This window comes from Micromys minutus (genome assembly GCF_963924665.1).
Source record: "Micromys minutus genome assembly, chromosome: X".
Lineage (NCBI taxonomy): Eukaryota > Metazoa > Chordata > Mammalia > Rodentia > Muridae > Micromys > Micromys minutus.
Window position 1 is genome coordinate 19,593,420 of NC_137970.1, and position 14,535 is coordinate 19,607,954.

Here is a 14,535-nt window from a genome sequence, read left to right on the forward strand (position 1 = left end):
CCTACTTTCTACAACTAGGCACCACCCCCTGAAAACTGAACTTTCCAAAATAGCACTACCATCTCTTGCGGCCAAGTCTTTAATACATGAACTCTTTGGGAAGCATACTTCGTATCCAAACCCTAACAATGAGCAGAAGTATGAGAGAAATGTCTGTGTGGCATGAATACATGCGATAAGCTGATGGGAGAAGGAGGAAAGGCAGAGCTTTTAAAGCAGGGCTTGCCCTACGATCCTTAAAGGCAGACCGAAGACGGTTCTTCCTCCCTTTTTTTTTATTCCATATTTCAGTTCCACTTGAAATGATTTTTCCTTTGCCTCTATTCTTATGATTTGATCTCTTTTGGGTTTTAGGAATGTAAGCGGCCCCCTGAAGCTTTTGGCTTTGAGCAAGCTACCCGGGAATATACTCTGCAGAGCTTTGGAGAAATGGCTGACTCCTTTAAAGCTGACTACTTCAACATGCCTGTGCATGTAGGTGATGGAGGGCTGCGGTAGTGCTGGGGCTAGGTTCATAGCTACTGATACTGTACAGGATAAGACGTCATTTACTATCCTATTCCCCCAGATGGTACCCACAGAACTTGTAGAGAAGGAGTTCTGGCGGCTGGTGAATAGCATCGAGGAAGACGTAACTGTGGAGTATGGGGCTGACATCCATTCCAAAGAATTTGGCAGCGGCTTCCCTGTCAGTGACAGTAAGCGGCATCTAACCCCAGAGGAAGAGGTGAGTGGATGATTCTCATGGTTATATGTCAGTTACATGAACTTGGGCAAGTTATTTAATGTCTGAAAGACACTGAAATCCCTTTTTATGCCTGCCTCTAGTAGTTTGAAGTGTAGATGAAGTGCTGTAGAGCAAAGAACACAGCCTAGATAGTATCTGGAATGTGCATGCACGAGATGCTATTTTAAAAATTATTCTCTCATACATTTTATTCCAACTACTGTTTCCCTTCTTCCCAGCCTCCCCACCTCATGTTCTTCTTCCCCACATCCACTCCTCTTCCATTTCCCTTCAGAAGAACAGACCTTCCAAGAATATCAACTGACCTTCTGAGCCCCTTTCCTTATGTGTAATACGGAGATATTCCTGTCTTGATTTTCTTTTCTGGTTGTTTTGTTTGAGTTTTTGGCTTTTGTTTTTTTCTAGTAGCTTTCTTTTTTTTAAAAAAAAAAAGATTTATTTATTTATTTTATGAATGTGAGTACATTGTCACTGTCTTCGGACACACCGGAAGAGAGCATCAGATCCCATTATAGATGGTTGTGAGCCACCATGTGGTTGCTGGGATTTGAACTCAGAACCTCTGGGAGAGCAGTCAGTGCCTTTAAATGCTGAGCCATCTCACCAGCCCTGGTTTTTTGTTTTGTTTTGGTTATTTGTTTGTTTGTTTTTTCCAAGACAGGGTTTCTTTGTGTAGTTCTAGCTGTCCTTGAACTCACTTTATAGATTAGGGTGATCTCAAACTCACAGAGATCCTCCTGCCTCTGCCTCTCAAAGTTTTTTGGGGTTAAAGGTGTGTGCTACCACCACCCAGCCTGCGAATTTTTTACAAGAATTATGTGAGAAGTAGGTAAAGTGACCTAAGGAGTGCCGGGTCCTCTCATACATGTTCTGTGAGGTGGATTGGCATATACAGAGAGTCCAGGCTTAACCGAATGCAAAAGTGCATTTGGGTTCAGATTTTTGTTTTGCTTGGGTTTTTGTTTGTTTTTGGCTTGTTAGGTTTTAATTTGAACATCTGAAAAATTGGTGCAAAAATATTAAAATTGTACATATTGGGGCTAGAGAGATGGCTGCTTTTGCAAAAGACCCAAATTTGCTCCAAGTACTCACAGGGAGCAGCTCACTACTGGCCGTAGCTCTAGCTCTAGAGTAACATTCTTTTCTGGCCTCTACGGGTACTTATGAGGAACACATGCATACACTTAGTTAAAACTAAAAAATGATCTCAAGAAATAAATTATTTGCATTTATGGCATACCATGTAATGTTTCTAAAACATAAATATATTGTGTGAGCCAATGCATATCTTCTGAAACATTTTTTTTGTGAAAACATTCAAAAATCTTTTCATAAAACGTAAAAGTGTTTAGTACATAATTTTTGTATTTAGTCATCTCACTGTGCAATAATATGCTAGAATGTCCTGCTTCTGACCAACTTTAACTTAGTATTCATTAATCAATCTTTTTGTGTATCTCTCCCTCCCGTTGCACTTCCCTGTTTCTAGGTACCAACCTTTTACTTTAAATATCTTAAGAAATCAACTTTTTGATACTCCACATTTGAGTTCACATGGTACCTGGGTTATTTCACTTAATGTAGCGATCACCAGTTCCATCTGTGCTGTCACAAATTATAGGATTTTATCCTTTTTAATGGCTGAGTAGCATTCCAATGTGTATATTCTACATTACATTTCTTTAGTTGATAGATATCTTGGGCAGGTTTCATTATCTTGGCTGTTTAGTAAATAGTGTTACAGTAAAAACGGGAGTGTGACCATCCTTTCAAAATGCTGATTTTGATTTTGTTTCTTTTTTTTTCCCTCCTTTTTCTTTCTTTCTTTTCTTTTCTTTCTTTTTTTTTTTTTTTTTTTTTTGAGACAGGATTTCTCTACCTAGAACTGAGTGTCCTGGAACTCACTGTGTAGACCAGGCTGGCCTCAAATTCAGAGATCTGTCTGCCTCTGCCTCCTGAGTGTTGGAATTAAAGGTGCATGCCACTGCTGCCTAACTATAGTTTTAAGACTTACATTTAAGTTTTCATCTGTTTAGAATTTACTTTTGTTACTGAGATAGGGGTCTATTTTTTCTTTTGCGTATAGCTTCATCAGTTTATGTAGAATTATTTATTACAAAGTCTACCTTACCCCAGTATGTGTTCTTTTATTTATTTGTTGTATTGTTTTGGTGAGATAGGACTTCACTTTGTAGCCTTGGCTAGCCTAGAGCCCACTATGTAGACCAGACTGGGCTTGAATTCACAGAAGTCTATCTGCATCTGCTTCTTGAATGCTGCAATTAAAGGCATGTGCTGCTGCATCCAGTTTCATTTTGTTTTTTGACAAAGGCTATTTCAATGTAGCTCAGGCTAGCCTCAAATTTGTGAACTTCTGTCTCAACCTCCCAGTTGCTAACTGGTATGTATTACTTCAAGTGCCTAGGACTTGCTAAAAAACAGTTGGCAGAGCAGGCCTTAAGGGTAGATACATACCCATAATCTTTGTGAAATTAAAGTGAATTGAATTGGAAATTTCTGTGTGTGCATTTGAGGGGGAAAGCAGAGAAAACTTATAAATTGTTTGGTATGATGCCAATATTAAGACTTCCTATATAAAAGCAAATAACTAAGTTTTTGTTGAGTGCAATCACTCAGCATCTGTAATCTCAGCCTTTAATGGGCTCAGGTGGCTTACTGTGACATTGATGTTGGCCTGAGCTACAGAATGAGGTTTTGTCTTAAAAAACATGAGACAGAGGAAATGGTTTAATTGGCAAACTTCTGTAAGCACAAGGACCCAAATTTGGATCCCTAGAATCCACATAAAAGCCAGGTGTAATTGTTTGCTTCTTTAACCCTAGTGCTAAGGGAAGGCAGACAGAGCCAGATTAGACAGTTGCTGAACTCTGGGGTCAGTGATAGGTCCTCTCAATAAAATGACGAAGAGTGATAGAGGAGAATACCTGATGTTGACCTCTGACTGGCACGTGTATGTTCACACATGTGTACCCACACAAACATACACTGAAAATACACTATACTCATACATGCACATCATGCATGTTCAAGTAAATAAAACAAACAAAAATGTTGGGCTTGGCAGTTTTTACCTATAATCCTGGCTGTTCTGGAGGTTGAGGCAAGAGGATCATAAGCTCAAGGCCTGCCAGGCAGCTAGTGAGACCATGTCTCAAAGTAGAAAGAACTCAGGTTACAGTGACAGAACATTTGCCTAGCATTTGTGAGGCCCACAGTTCAAGTCTCAGACCTGGGGGGAAAGCTCAGTTCCTTAGTCTAATCCTCATCCTTCTGTACAAACATTTGACCTGACAGGAGTATGCTACAAGTGGTTGGAACCTGAATGTGATGCCTGTATTGGAGCAGTCTGTACTGTGCCACATCAATGCTGATATATCTGGCATGAAGGTACCGTGGCTGTATGTGGGAATGGTCTTCTCAGCCTTTTGCTGGCATATTGAGGATCATTGGAGTTACTCTATTAACTACCTCCATTGGTAAGTGGGTCTATGGCAAGCTGGGGAGGCAGGCAGAGTCATCTTCCTATATGACTATGCATATGACCATTCTGTATCCCCTTTAACTTGAATAGGGGTGAGCCAAAAACATGGTATGGAGTTCCATCGCTTGCAGCGGAACACTTGGAAGAAGTAATGAAGAAGCTGACACCTGAGCTTTTTGATAGCCAGCCTGATCTCCTTCACCAACTTGTTACCCTCATGAATCCTAACACACTCATGTCCCATGGTGTGCCGGTGAGTACCAGAGAACCATAAGCAAGGTATAGGAATGATGTACTGATGACTTTTCTGCTGGTAATTGTACACTTGTGATTTATCCCTGATTTTTCTTATTCCTGTTCTGCTTTGATTGGGCTGTAGGTAGGGTTGTTTTGAGATCTGTGATCATCATGGTTGCTTAGATATGCAATGTGGTAGTAAGTTCTTTGGGCCGTAGGTTTGAGGGAAGTACCTTAGGGATAGCTTGTTATCTCTACATTCTAGCTAGTAAAAGAAGGGAAATGGAGGAAGGACGGGGCTAAAAAAGTCTTTTTACTTTTCTTTTTAATTTTATATATTTTTTGTGTGTATGTGTGTGCCTATGTTTTTGTATATGTACCACATGCGTGCTGTGCCTATAGAGGCCAGAGGAGGTGTTAAATCTCCTAGGACAGAGTTAGAGGTGGTTATGAGCCACTATGTGTTAAGAATTACACTTGACTCCTCTACAAGAGTAGCAAGTTCTCTTATCCAATGAGCCATGTGGGTGCTGGAAATTGAACTTGGGTCCTCTGGAAGAACAGCCACTGAGCCATCTCTCCAGTCCTTGTCCTCTTCAATATCTCTAGTCTCTTTGGATTGACAGTATTCTAATCTAAATCAACACTTTTTTTTTAAACTTGGCAGATTATAACTTTGTGTGATGATTTTTATTTGTAAGTTTTTTATAATAAAGTTTTAGTAAATTAAAAAAAAGACAAATAGACAAGGGATGAAAACAGGTGGTAGAGCACTTGCCTAAGATGCACAAAGCCTTGGGTTCAGTCTCAGTACAGCAAAATGATAATAAACACTAGCAGTGATGTGGGAAGCCACAGATATTGTAGTGAAAACATCAGTCAGTACAGCCATGCTGGAAAACAGTATGGAAGTTTTTCAAAACTTTGGAAATAAAACCACCATATGATGGAGCAGTTCTATAATAGGTTATATAACCAAAAGAAACAAACGGCATTTTGAAAAGATGGCCGCACTCCCGTGTTTACTGTAACACTATTTACTAAACAGCCCAGAAACCTGCCTAAAATATCTATCAACTAAAGAAATGTAATGTAGAATATACACATTGGAATGCTACTCGGCCATTAAAAAGGATAAAATCCTATGGAACTGGTGATCGCTACATTAAAGCTTTAAGTCTTTGTGTCATGTCTGTGTGTGTCCTTCTCTCCCCTTCCTTTGGGAGAGTCCATTTCTTTTTTAAAAATTAGTCACATGGCCACTGACCATTTCAAATGTGTCTAGTCTCACATCAGATATACTGAGAGTATAAAATGGATGTTGTAATTCAAGATTAATGTATTGTAATGATTAATGTAAATCAAGTATTAATGTAAAGTATAAAGTATCTTATGAATACTCTTGTATACTACCTCAAACACTGAGACGGCAATATTCTGACTTTTTAAAATAAAATGCATTACAATTATTTTACCTTTAAAAAATTTATTTACATTTTATTTTTTTAACATGGCTACTAAAGATTTTAAAATAGCCAGGCTTGATGTAATGTTCCTTATAACGTGAGCTTTTTGAGAATCTTAGTCAATAGGCTCCTAAGTTCAATGCCTGTAGCTCAGTAGAACATTATCTAACATTCACAAGGGCCTGTGTTCAGTATCCAGTACCAGTCAAGGAAAGAAATTTTTTCTAAGTACCTTTTGTACCTGGTATATCTCTCAGGACAGTGCTGGTCTAGTGTGGTTTTATAACTATCATTGTATTTTTTAAAAACAACTTTATTGCGATATGACATGCATTCTGTAAAATTCATCCATTTTAATTATATAATGTGGATGTTCTTATAGAGAACTTTGCTGTCGTCACTGTAATTCAATTTTAAGACATTTTTTTTGCCACACCAGATAAAAATCCATATTCACAGTCACACTCCATTCTATCTTGTAGGATTAGGTGACCTTTTAATTTAGTTTCTGGTTCTATATTTGCCTTCCTTGCTTGTTTATGCAAGTAGAATACTGTTTGGTCTTCGGGGTGGGGGGCTTTTCTCAGTTGGTCTTACAAACCTGAGTTTGGTCTCCAGGGCCCATGTGGTAGAAGAGCCACCTTTTTTTCCCCCCCCATTTTTAATAGCTGTACAATAGAATGACTACTACTTGTTGTTGAGTTACTTTTTCTATTGTGTAGCCTAGGCTAGCCTTAAACTTGTTAGGTAGCTCAGGGTGGCCTCAAACTTGTGATTCAGCCTTCCAGATGCTGAGATTGTCAAAATGTACTACCACATCTGGATAGGGCTGCTTTTTTTTTAAACTACCACAAAAGAAACAAAAGTAACACTGGTAAAATAAGCATAAGACGAAATTAGGAACATTATTTTTCTGGTTTGCTACCTGAGGTTTCTCTGGAACTTGTTTTTTTCATCTATGAAATTACAAAATAGATATTGCTAAAATATTTCCTATATCAGTAAAGTTTCCTGTCTTGGGTGTGTACCCACACTGAAGAAAGAAAATTAATAAGTTGGGGTACGCCATAGAACAGCAGAATGAGCCATTTAGGACTGGTGTTATCTTGACCAGGTTTATCATAGTATTTATATGTTTAATTTGTTTCTTCAAACAAGAAGTTTCACACATTTTTTAAAGATTTATTTATTTATTATTTATTTATTTATTTATTTATTATAAGTACACTGTAGCTGTCTTCAGACACACCAGAAGAGTGCATTGGATCCCATTACAGATGGTTGTGAGCCACCATGTGGTTACTGAGATTTGAACTCAAGACCTCTGGAAGAGCAGTTAGTGCTCTTAACCGCTGAGCCATCTCTCCAGCCCCCATCACACATTTTTAAAAGATGAACATTTGATTTTATCTATTGCACAGTCCCATTTAAAAGAGTAAGAATTTGCCTGCTAGACTTTATCTATATAGCCATGGAATTTATTCCAAAGGGGCTTGGGTAAGCATGACATGGTCAGACTTGTTTTTATTATTATTATTATTATTATTATTATTATTATTTACAAAAAAATTCTGGTGATTGGAAGCCATAGCAATAATAAAGCAGGAAATGTTTTGAGACTGACTCATTTAAGAAAAAAATGTGATTGTGATACATCATTAATGGGAAGATTTATGTTAGTGATATGACAAATTATTCTGGAATTCTAGTAGATTTACTGAGCTGAAACAAACTATGTTCTTGATATGTATTAAAAGGTTAGTAAGATGGTTATATAGCTCAGAGATCATGACTTTAATTTCTAGCACCAAGTAAATAAATAATAAATGAAAGAAATAAAATGTACTTTTTAGGGAGAATTTAATTCTTAACCTGGCACTTATCCTTTCACTGTGCATTCACTAGCACTGAATGTTCATCTTTAAATGATTTATAAAACTTCTTGGTTAAAGAATCAAATTAGGGCTGGAGAGATGGCTCAGTGGTTAAGGGCACTGACTGCTCTTCCAGAGGTCCTGAGTTCAAATCCCAGCAACCACATAGTGGCTCACAACCATCTGTAATGGGATCTGCTGCCCTCTTCTGGTGTGTCTGAAGACAGCTACAGTGTACTTAATACACAAAATAAATAAATCTTTTTTAAAAAGGAAACAAATTAAAATGTAAATAGCTACTTCTACTCCCTACCCAGTAAAATGACAAAAAGCTATTTAAAAAGATAAGTCATAGAGATGGAAAAAATAGGACACAATAATAAAATTATTTTTTTAATCGACATTAAAAATTATTTTTAGGTTTGGGCATGAGTGTTTTTTCTACATGTATATATGTGTACTATGTGTGTACCTGATGCCTGAGAAAGTCAGAAAGCATCAGATACCCAGAATAGACTGTAGTTACAAATTGTTGGGTGCCACCATGTAGGTACTAGGACTCAATCCTGAGTCTTCTATAAGAGTAACAAGTGTTCTTAACCACTGAGCCATCTTTCTAGCCCTAACAATAAAAGTCTTGATCCTAAAAAGCAGATATTATAAATCAGTCTTTTTTTTTTTAAAGAAATTAGATTTTACTTTTATCTATATGTATATGTGAGTGTGTGTGTGAGCATGTGAGGCATGGATGGGGTGTGGGAGAGCTGCCCTTGGAGGTCAATAGATGACTAATCCCCTGGTCCTGGAGTTACAGGAGGTTATGAGCTGCCTGATGTGGGTACTGGAAACCAAATTCAAGTCTTTTCTAGAGCAACACGTGTTCTTAACCACTGAACCATTTCTCCAGCCCTAATCAATTGAATCTTAAGCCAGTACTGAGAACACATAGGAACTTTGTGATCACCTGGGATTCTGGGGGGTAATGGTGGTTGGTTTCATGTCTATATAAGAAACTGAGATTCCTATCATTTTATCTGATACGTCATATTGCCTCCCTCTCAAAAGATTTCTTTCTGAAAAGAATTAGAACAGAGGATTGAGATCTCTATGGTACAGCTAGCATAGTTAAAACAGTAGGATTCATCTTTGTGTACATACTGGATACCAGCCACTTTCCTCATTTGGCTAGTAGCTTGTTGACAGCTGGGTGTTTCCTACAGACAGAAAGTATGAGTATTTTTTAAAAGGGAAGGGGAATTTGGGAATCTACTGTAAGAAGAAAACAACTCTCTAGAATTTCCCAAATTAAATGATTTACCTAGATCATCCTGCAGTGAAGCTCACAAGTGATACATGTCACCTATGTACTTTTTGGAGTGGAGATTTCATTCGGGTTTTGTTTGTTTTTTGTCTCTCTCTTTTTTTTTTTTTTTTTTTTTTTTTTTTTTTGGTCTCTTGCGAATCTTAAGTAGGGAGGGCTGGACAGATGGCTCAGTGGTTAAGAACACTGACCTGCTCTTCCAGAGGTCCTCAGTTCAATTCCCAGCAACAACATAGTGGCTCACAACTGTCTGTAATGAGACCAATGCCCTCTTCTGGTGTGTCTGAGGACAGCTACAGTGAGTCACATACATTAAAAAAAAAAAAAAAAAAAAAGAGTAAGTAAAGAACCCCAGATTATCAGGTAATCAAAATGAAACAAGCAAAAAACCGTAAGAAAAAAAAATGAGCCAAATAGTAAAAAAGCAACTTGGAGAAATAGGCTTGACAGGGAGGAGTAAGCTTTAAAAGGGAAACATACCCCATTAACATGATCACATATTCATTATTTTGCTTTCATTGATTGTTCTATGGTCAATTGCAGCCCAAAAAGATTTAGTAAGAAATTCCAGAAATGAACAATTGCTTTAAAATGATATGCTATTTTATGTAGGGTGGTGAGCTCTTATGTTACTATACTCTGTCCTAAGGTCCTTCCTGGGGCATTAATCAATCATTCGTTTGTTCATTGCAGCATGCCCATATTGTTAGGCACTGAGTCTGTCTTGGTTAGTAGATTGACTGCCAAGGTATGGTAGTGTTTGTTGTCAAACAACTCTTGACCTACATAATATCCTTAAGTGTAAGAGTAGTGATGTTTGGAGATCAGATATGACAAAGAGAAGCTGTATTTTTATTTTTCTGTTTTTTTTTCCCCTTAAGTTGAAACTTAAGGAAAAAAGAAAAAAAGAGTATATGCTAGGATCTATAAAAGGGGAAAATGGTGCCAGGTTTGCCACACTGCAGACTGCAAAAAGTACATTGTTAAGCTGAAACAGTCCTCATCAAATTCCCATTACATGTCTGTAGGAAAAGCAGTGTTACATACAGGGTTAGGTTGTTTCTGGAACTTCCACAGAGAGTCTTGAATAAGAGGGACTGCCTATCTAAAAAAGGTATGCTGTTTCAAAATGCACATAGAGAACCTATTGAGCTCTTGGGACATTGAAACTTTGATAGCAAAGTGAAATGGGGGGGGCAGAAAATAAGTACTTGAAATAATAGGATGAAAAGATAAAAATGAAGAAAGGTAGGAAAAACGGTACCAAATCTGTAAGTATCATAATAGAAATCACAAAGAATAGATAAATGGTAGAGTTATTAATAAAATTTTAAAAATAAGGTTCTTATTTTATATGTATGTCTGTCTTGCCTGCATGTATGCCTTTGTACCATGTGCATTACTGGTACCCGTGAAGGCCAGAAGAAGGCATTGCATCTCCTGAAAGTAGACTTGCATAAATTGTTAGTCACCATGTAAGTATTGGATCTGGATCCTCTAGAAAAGCAACCAGTTCTTTTAACCACTGAGCTTCTATAGCCTTAAAAAATGTTCCTTTGAAGGAGCCTACCTGATATAGGAATAAAAATAGATCCACACAAGATGGATCTGGTGAGCTCTTTTTGTTAAACACTGAGAGCCGAAGAATCGCATAAACATTTCGAAGAAGCAGGTTTAAATCAGAAATCTTGTAACAGCACTGAAACCTTTTAAAAGACTTCAGAAAGAGTTTAGGATATCTATAATCTCAGTAGTTGTGAGAATCAAGTAGGATAATTGCCTCAAGTTCAAGGCTACCCTGGCCTGTATACCAAGTACCTGGCCAGCTAGGGCCTAGAGTCTTAAACAGCAAAAACCCTTTGAAATGATTTTCATTTTGGAATTCTATATGCAGTCAACTGTAAGAATTAGACTAAACACCTCCCTCCCAAATAAGCTTTCTGACTATGTTCAGGTACAGCAAAGTAATAAATCAACAAAGAGAAGAGCATAGGATCTAGGAAATGAGATCTGTCACAAGATTCAAGGAAGATACACGGTACAGATGAGAAAGATATGAAATCTGCATGAATCTGGATGTGTTGATACACATCTATAATCCCAGCACTAGAGTGGCTGAAATAGGGTTGTGGGTTCAAGGCTTGCCTGGGCAACACATGTAATACTACCTTATTTTCAAAAAGCAAATAACCCCACCCCCCTAAAAAAATAAAAGCAAAATCTGACTTACAGAAAGGTAAAAAATGTACAGGAACAAATGTTTAAACTCTTATCAGAAAGTTATGGCTCAAGTTAGTATATGTATAGAAAACTAAGCAAATTGTAAAAGTGGATGTTGCTTTAACTTTATTTTAAAAAACAAAAATAAAAGAAAAATTTTTAAGCATTTTTGCATAAATGTATACAAATACAGTTTTGTCAGTGCTTGGCTTTTTTTTTTCTTCTTTTTTTTAAGGTTTGATACTCTGCATTAAGGTCTTACTAGTTACAATGAGCAAAAAGTACATGTAAAACAGGATGTAACCCAGAATTAGTCAACGTTTTCTTGGTGTGTAAGGATTGAGCATGACGGGGGTTTTTTTTGTTTGTTTGTTTGTTTTTTTGTTTGTTTGTTTTCTTTTTTTCTTGAACTTCACACAGTCTGTGAGTTGTTTCTGGGGCAGTCCGAGCCTCTGGGGTTAGCATCCCACTATCAGTGACTGCATATTATGTCTGTTCTTTTGTGACTGGGTTATCTCACTCAGGATGATATTCTCTAGATGCAACCATTTTCTTAAGAATTTGGTTAAGTCATTGTTTCTGATGGCTGAGTAGTATTCCATTGTGTATATGTACCACAATTTTTGTACCCATTCATCTACTGAAGGACATCTGGGTTCTTTCCAGCTTCTGGCTATTATAAATAGAGCTGCTATGAACATTGTGGTGCATGTATCTTTGTTGTATATTGGAGTGTCTCTGGGGTATATGCCCAGAAGTGGAATAGCTTGGATGTTGCTTTTTTTTTTTTTTTTTTTTTTTTTTTTTTTTTTTTTTTCTGTTTTAAAAAAGATTTTTGTGTGGGTGTGTGTTTGTGAGTGCAGTTGCCGAAGTTATAGGTGGTTATGAGCCACCCAGTGTGGGTACTGGGAACTTAACACTGGTCCTCTGCAAGAGCAGTGTACCAGTTCTCAACTGCTGAGCCATTTTTCTAGCCAGCTAATGCTGCTGTTAATTTAATCCAGATCCATATTGGGTTGGTTAAAGCTAATATTCAAATAATCAGAAGACGTGAATATGATTGGCCCTGGGAAGGAGAGAATAGGAACACCTGATGGTTTTATAATTAATATTACAGATGTGTTGACTCTCAACTATAGTAAAATGAATATTAAATGGAAAATTGTAGCCATCTTAGTAAAAAGTTATAATTTTATTAAAATATTACTAGGAAAGTTGAAGTGATTAAATGCATATATTTTCTGCCACTTGTGACTCAAACTACCTTTCAGAGCAGAGGCCTGGGGTTTTGTTGTCATACTGTTTCCTGAAGCATTCCCTTATCTTGTTTTAGGACCCTTCTTTTAGGTCAGGTTGTCTACAACTTGAAAGCCTCAATTTATTCAATGGTCTAACCCTTTATTCCCCTACCCCCACCCCCTCTTAGGTTGTTCGCACAAACCAGTGTGCAGGAGAATTTGTCATCACTTTTCCTCGTGCTTACCACAGTGGCTTCAACCAAGGCTACAACTTTGCTGAGGCAGTCAACTTTTGCACTGCTGACTGGGTGAGTCTAGAGTGTGGTGGGCTGGTAGGGAAGAGCGGAATGGTGGGGAAGCCAATACACAGCTTCCTTCAGGCTTGGTCAAGTTCAACTTTGAACCTGTCCACAGCTGCCTGCTGGGCGCCAATGCATTGAGCACTACCGCCGGCTACGGAGATACTGTGTCTTTTCTCATGAGGAGCTTATTTGCAAGATGGCTGCCTGCCCTGAGAAGCTAGACCTGAACTTGGCTGCAGCTGTACATAAGGAGATGTTCATTATGGTGCAGGAGGAGCGGCGTCTACGAAAGGCTCTGTTGGAAAAGGTGAGTGATGGTGCTTTTGATCAGGGATCCTAGCCTGGTAAAGTTTGAGGTAAAGTAACTTCCAGGGATAGATGTAGCCTTTATTCTTGACGTGTAATGAGAAGAGCTAGGTACACCTAAATTGAAAAGCACGTTTTATTCTTAGTCTTTACAGTGCCTGACAACTTTACACCGGTCAGTTTACTTCACCAAGGGTGAGCTTCCACATCTGAAAGATGGGAATTCTGTTTGTCTTTTTAGGTAGCTGAGTGAGTTAAGAGTATTTGTTCAGTAATTTCAGGCTGTAGCTTAATAGCTATTACCTTTATGCAAAAGACCCACTAAAATAGACAAGTATATGAAACCCCTGTTGCTAATCATTTTGGTCCTTTCAATTTACTTGAAATGTAACTGATAGTGTCACTTTCCCACCTTGTAAAATGATAATAAATACTTAAGCTTGATTTTTTTTTTGTTTGTTTGTTTGTTTTGTTTTTGAGACAGGGTTTCTTCATGTAGCCCTGGAGCTCACTCTGTAGACCAGGCAGATCTCAAACTCAGAGATGCTCGTGCCTCTTCCTCCCAAGTGCTGGGCTCAAAGGTATGCGCCAGCATGCCCAGCTTAAGCTTGGTATTTGTAATTGTAGTTGTAAACCCTAAATGATTGGCTATTTGTAAAAGAATCTATTAAAACCCTTGCAGGATACTAGCTGCTGGTGTCCATAGTACTAATGCATGAAGAAAGTGATTAAAATATGGAGTCTTTCTTAGGAACTTCTATTTTATTTATTTATATTTATTTATTTATTGAGACTTGGTATCTTTTGATCCTTCTTTACTGTTTCCTGAAGTCCTAAAATTAATAGGCATGCTCTATCATACCTAGCATTTTTTTTTTAATTTTTAAAGATATTTGTTGTTATAATTTATGGCTGACCATAATGGTGCAGACCTTTAATCCCAGGACTCCAAAGGCAAAGGCAGGTGGATATCTATGAATTTGACAACAGCCTGGTCTGCGTGATGAGTTCCAAGCAATCCGAGAGTATATAGTAAGACCCTATCTCAAAAAGGAGGGAGATTTTTATTTACTTTTTGTATATGAGTATTTTGCCTGCACATATATACCCTGTGTATATGTGTTTAGCCAAAAGATGGATGTGAGATCCCCAGGAACTGAAGTTACAGTTGTGAACTGCCATGTGGGTACTGAGAACTGAACCCAGGTTCTCTGGAACAACGACAAATGCTCTTAAACTGCCTTTTTAGTACCCTCAGCCATATTCTTAATTTTCAATTGTCCTTTAACTTGGATAGAACAATGCTGTCAAGTAGAAAGTG

The 14,535-nt window shown here is 37.7% G+C and overlaps 1 protein-coding gene across 7 annotated transcripts in view; it reads left to right on the forward strand.

The window, feature by feature from the left end:
- KDM5C (lysine demethylase 5C) overlaps positions 1-14,535 on the forward strand; it is a 36,433-nt gene that overhangs the window by 13,012 nt on the left and 8,886 nt on the right. For all 7 annotated transcript variants that reach the window (XM_080910320.1, XM_080910322.1, XM_080910323.1 and 4 more), the window contains exons 9-14: positions 355-474; positions 569-727; positions 4,064-4,245; positions 4,341-4,503; positions 12,795-12,914; positions 13,021-13,215. In XM_080910320.1, the coding sequence (XP_080766446.1) occupies positions 355-474; positions 569-727; positions 4,064-4,245; positions 4,341-4,503; positions 12,795-12,914; positions 13,021-13,215 (939 nt within the window). The remainder of the gene's footprint in view (positions 1-354; positions 475-568; positions 728-4,063; positions 4,246-4,340; positions 4,504-12,794; positions 12,915-13,020; positions 13,216-14,535) is intronic.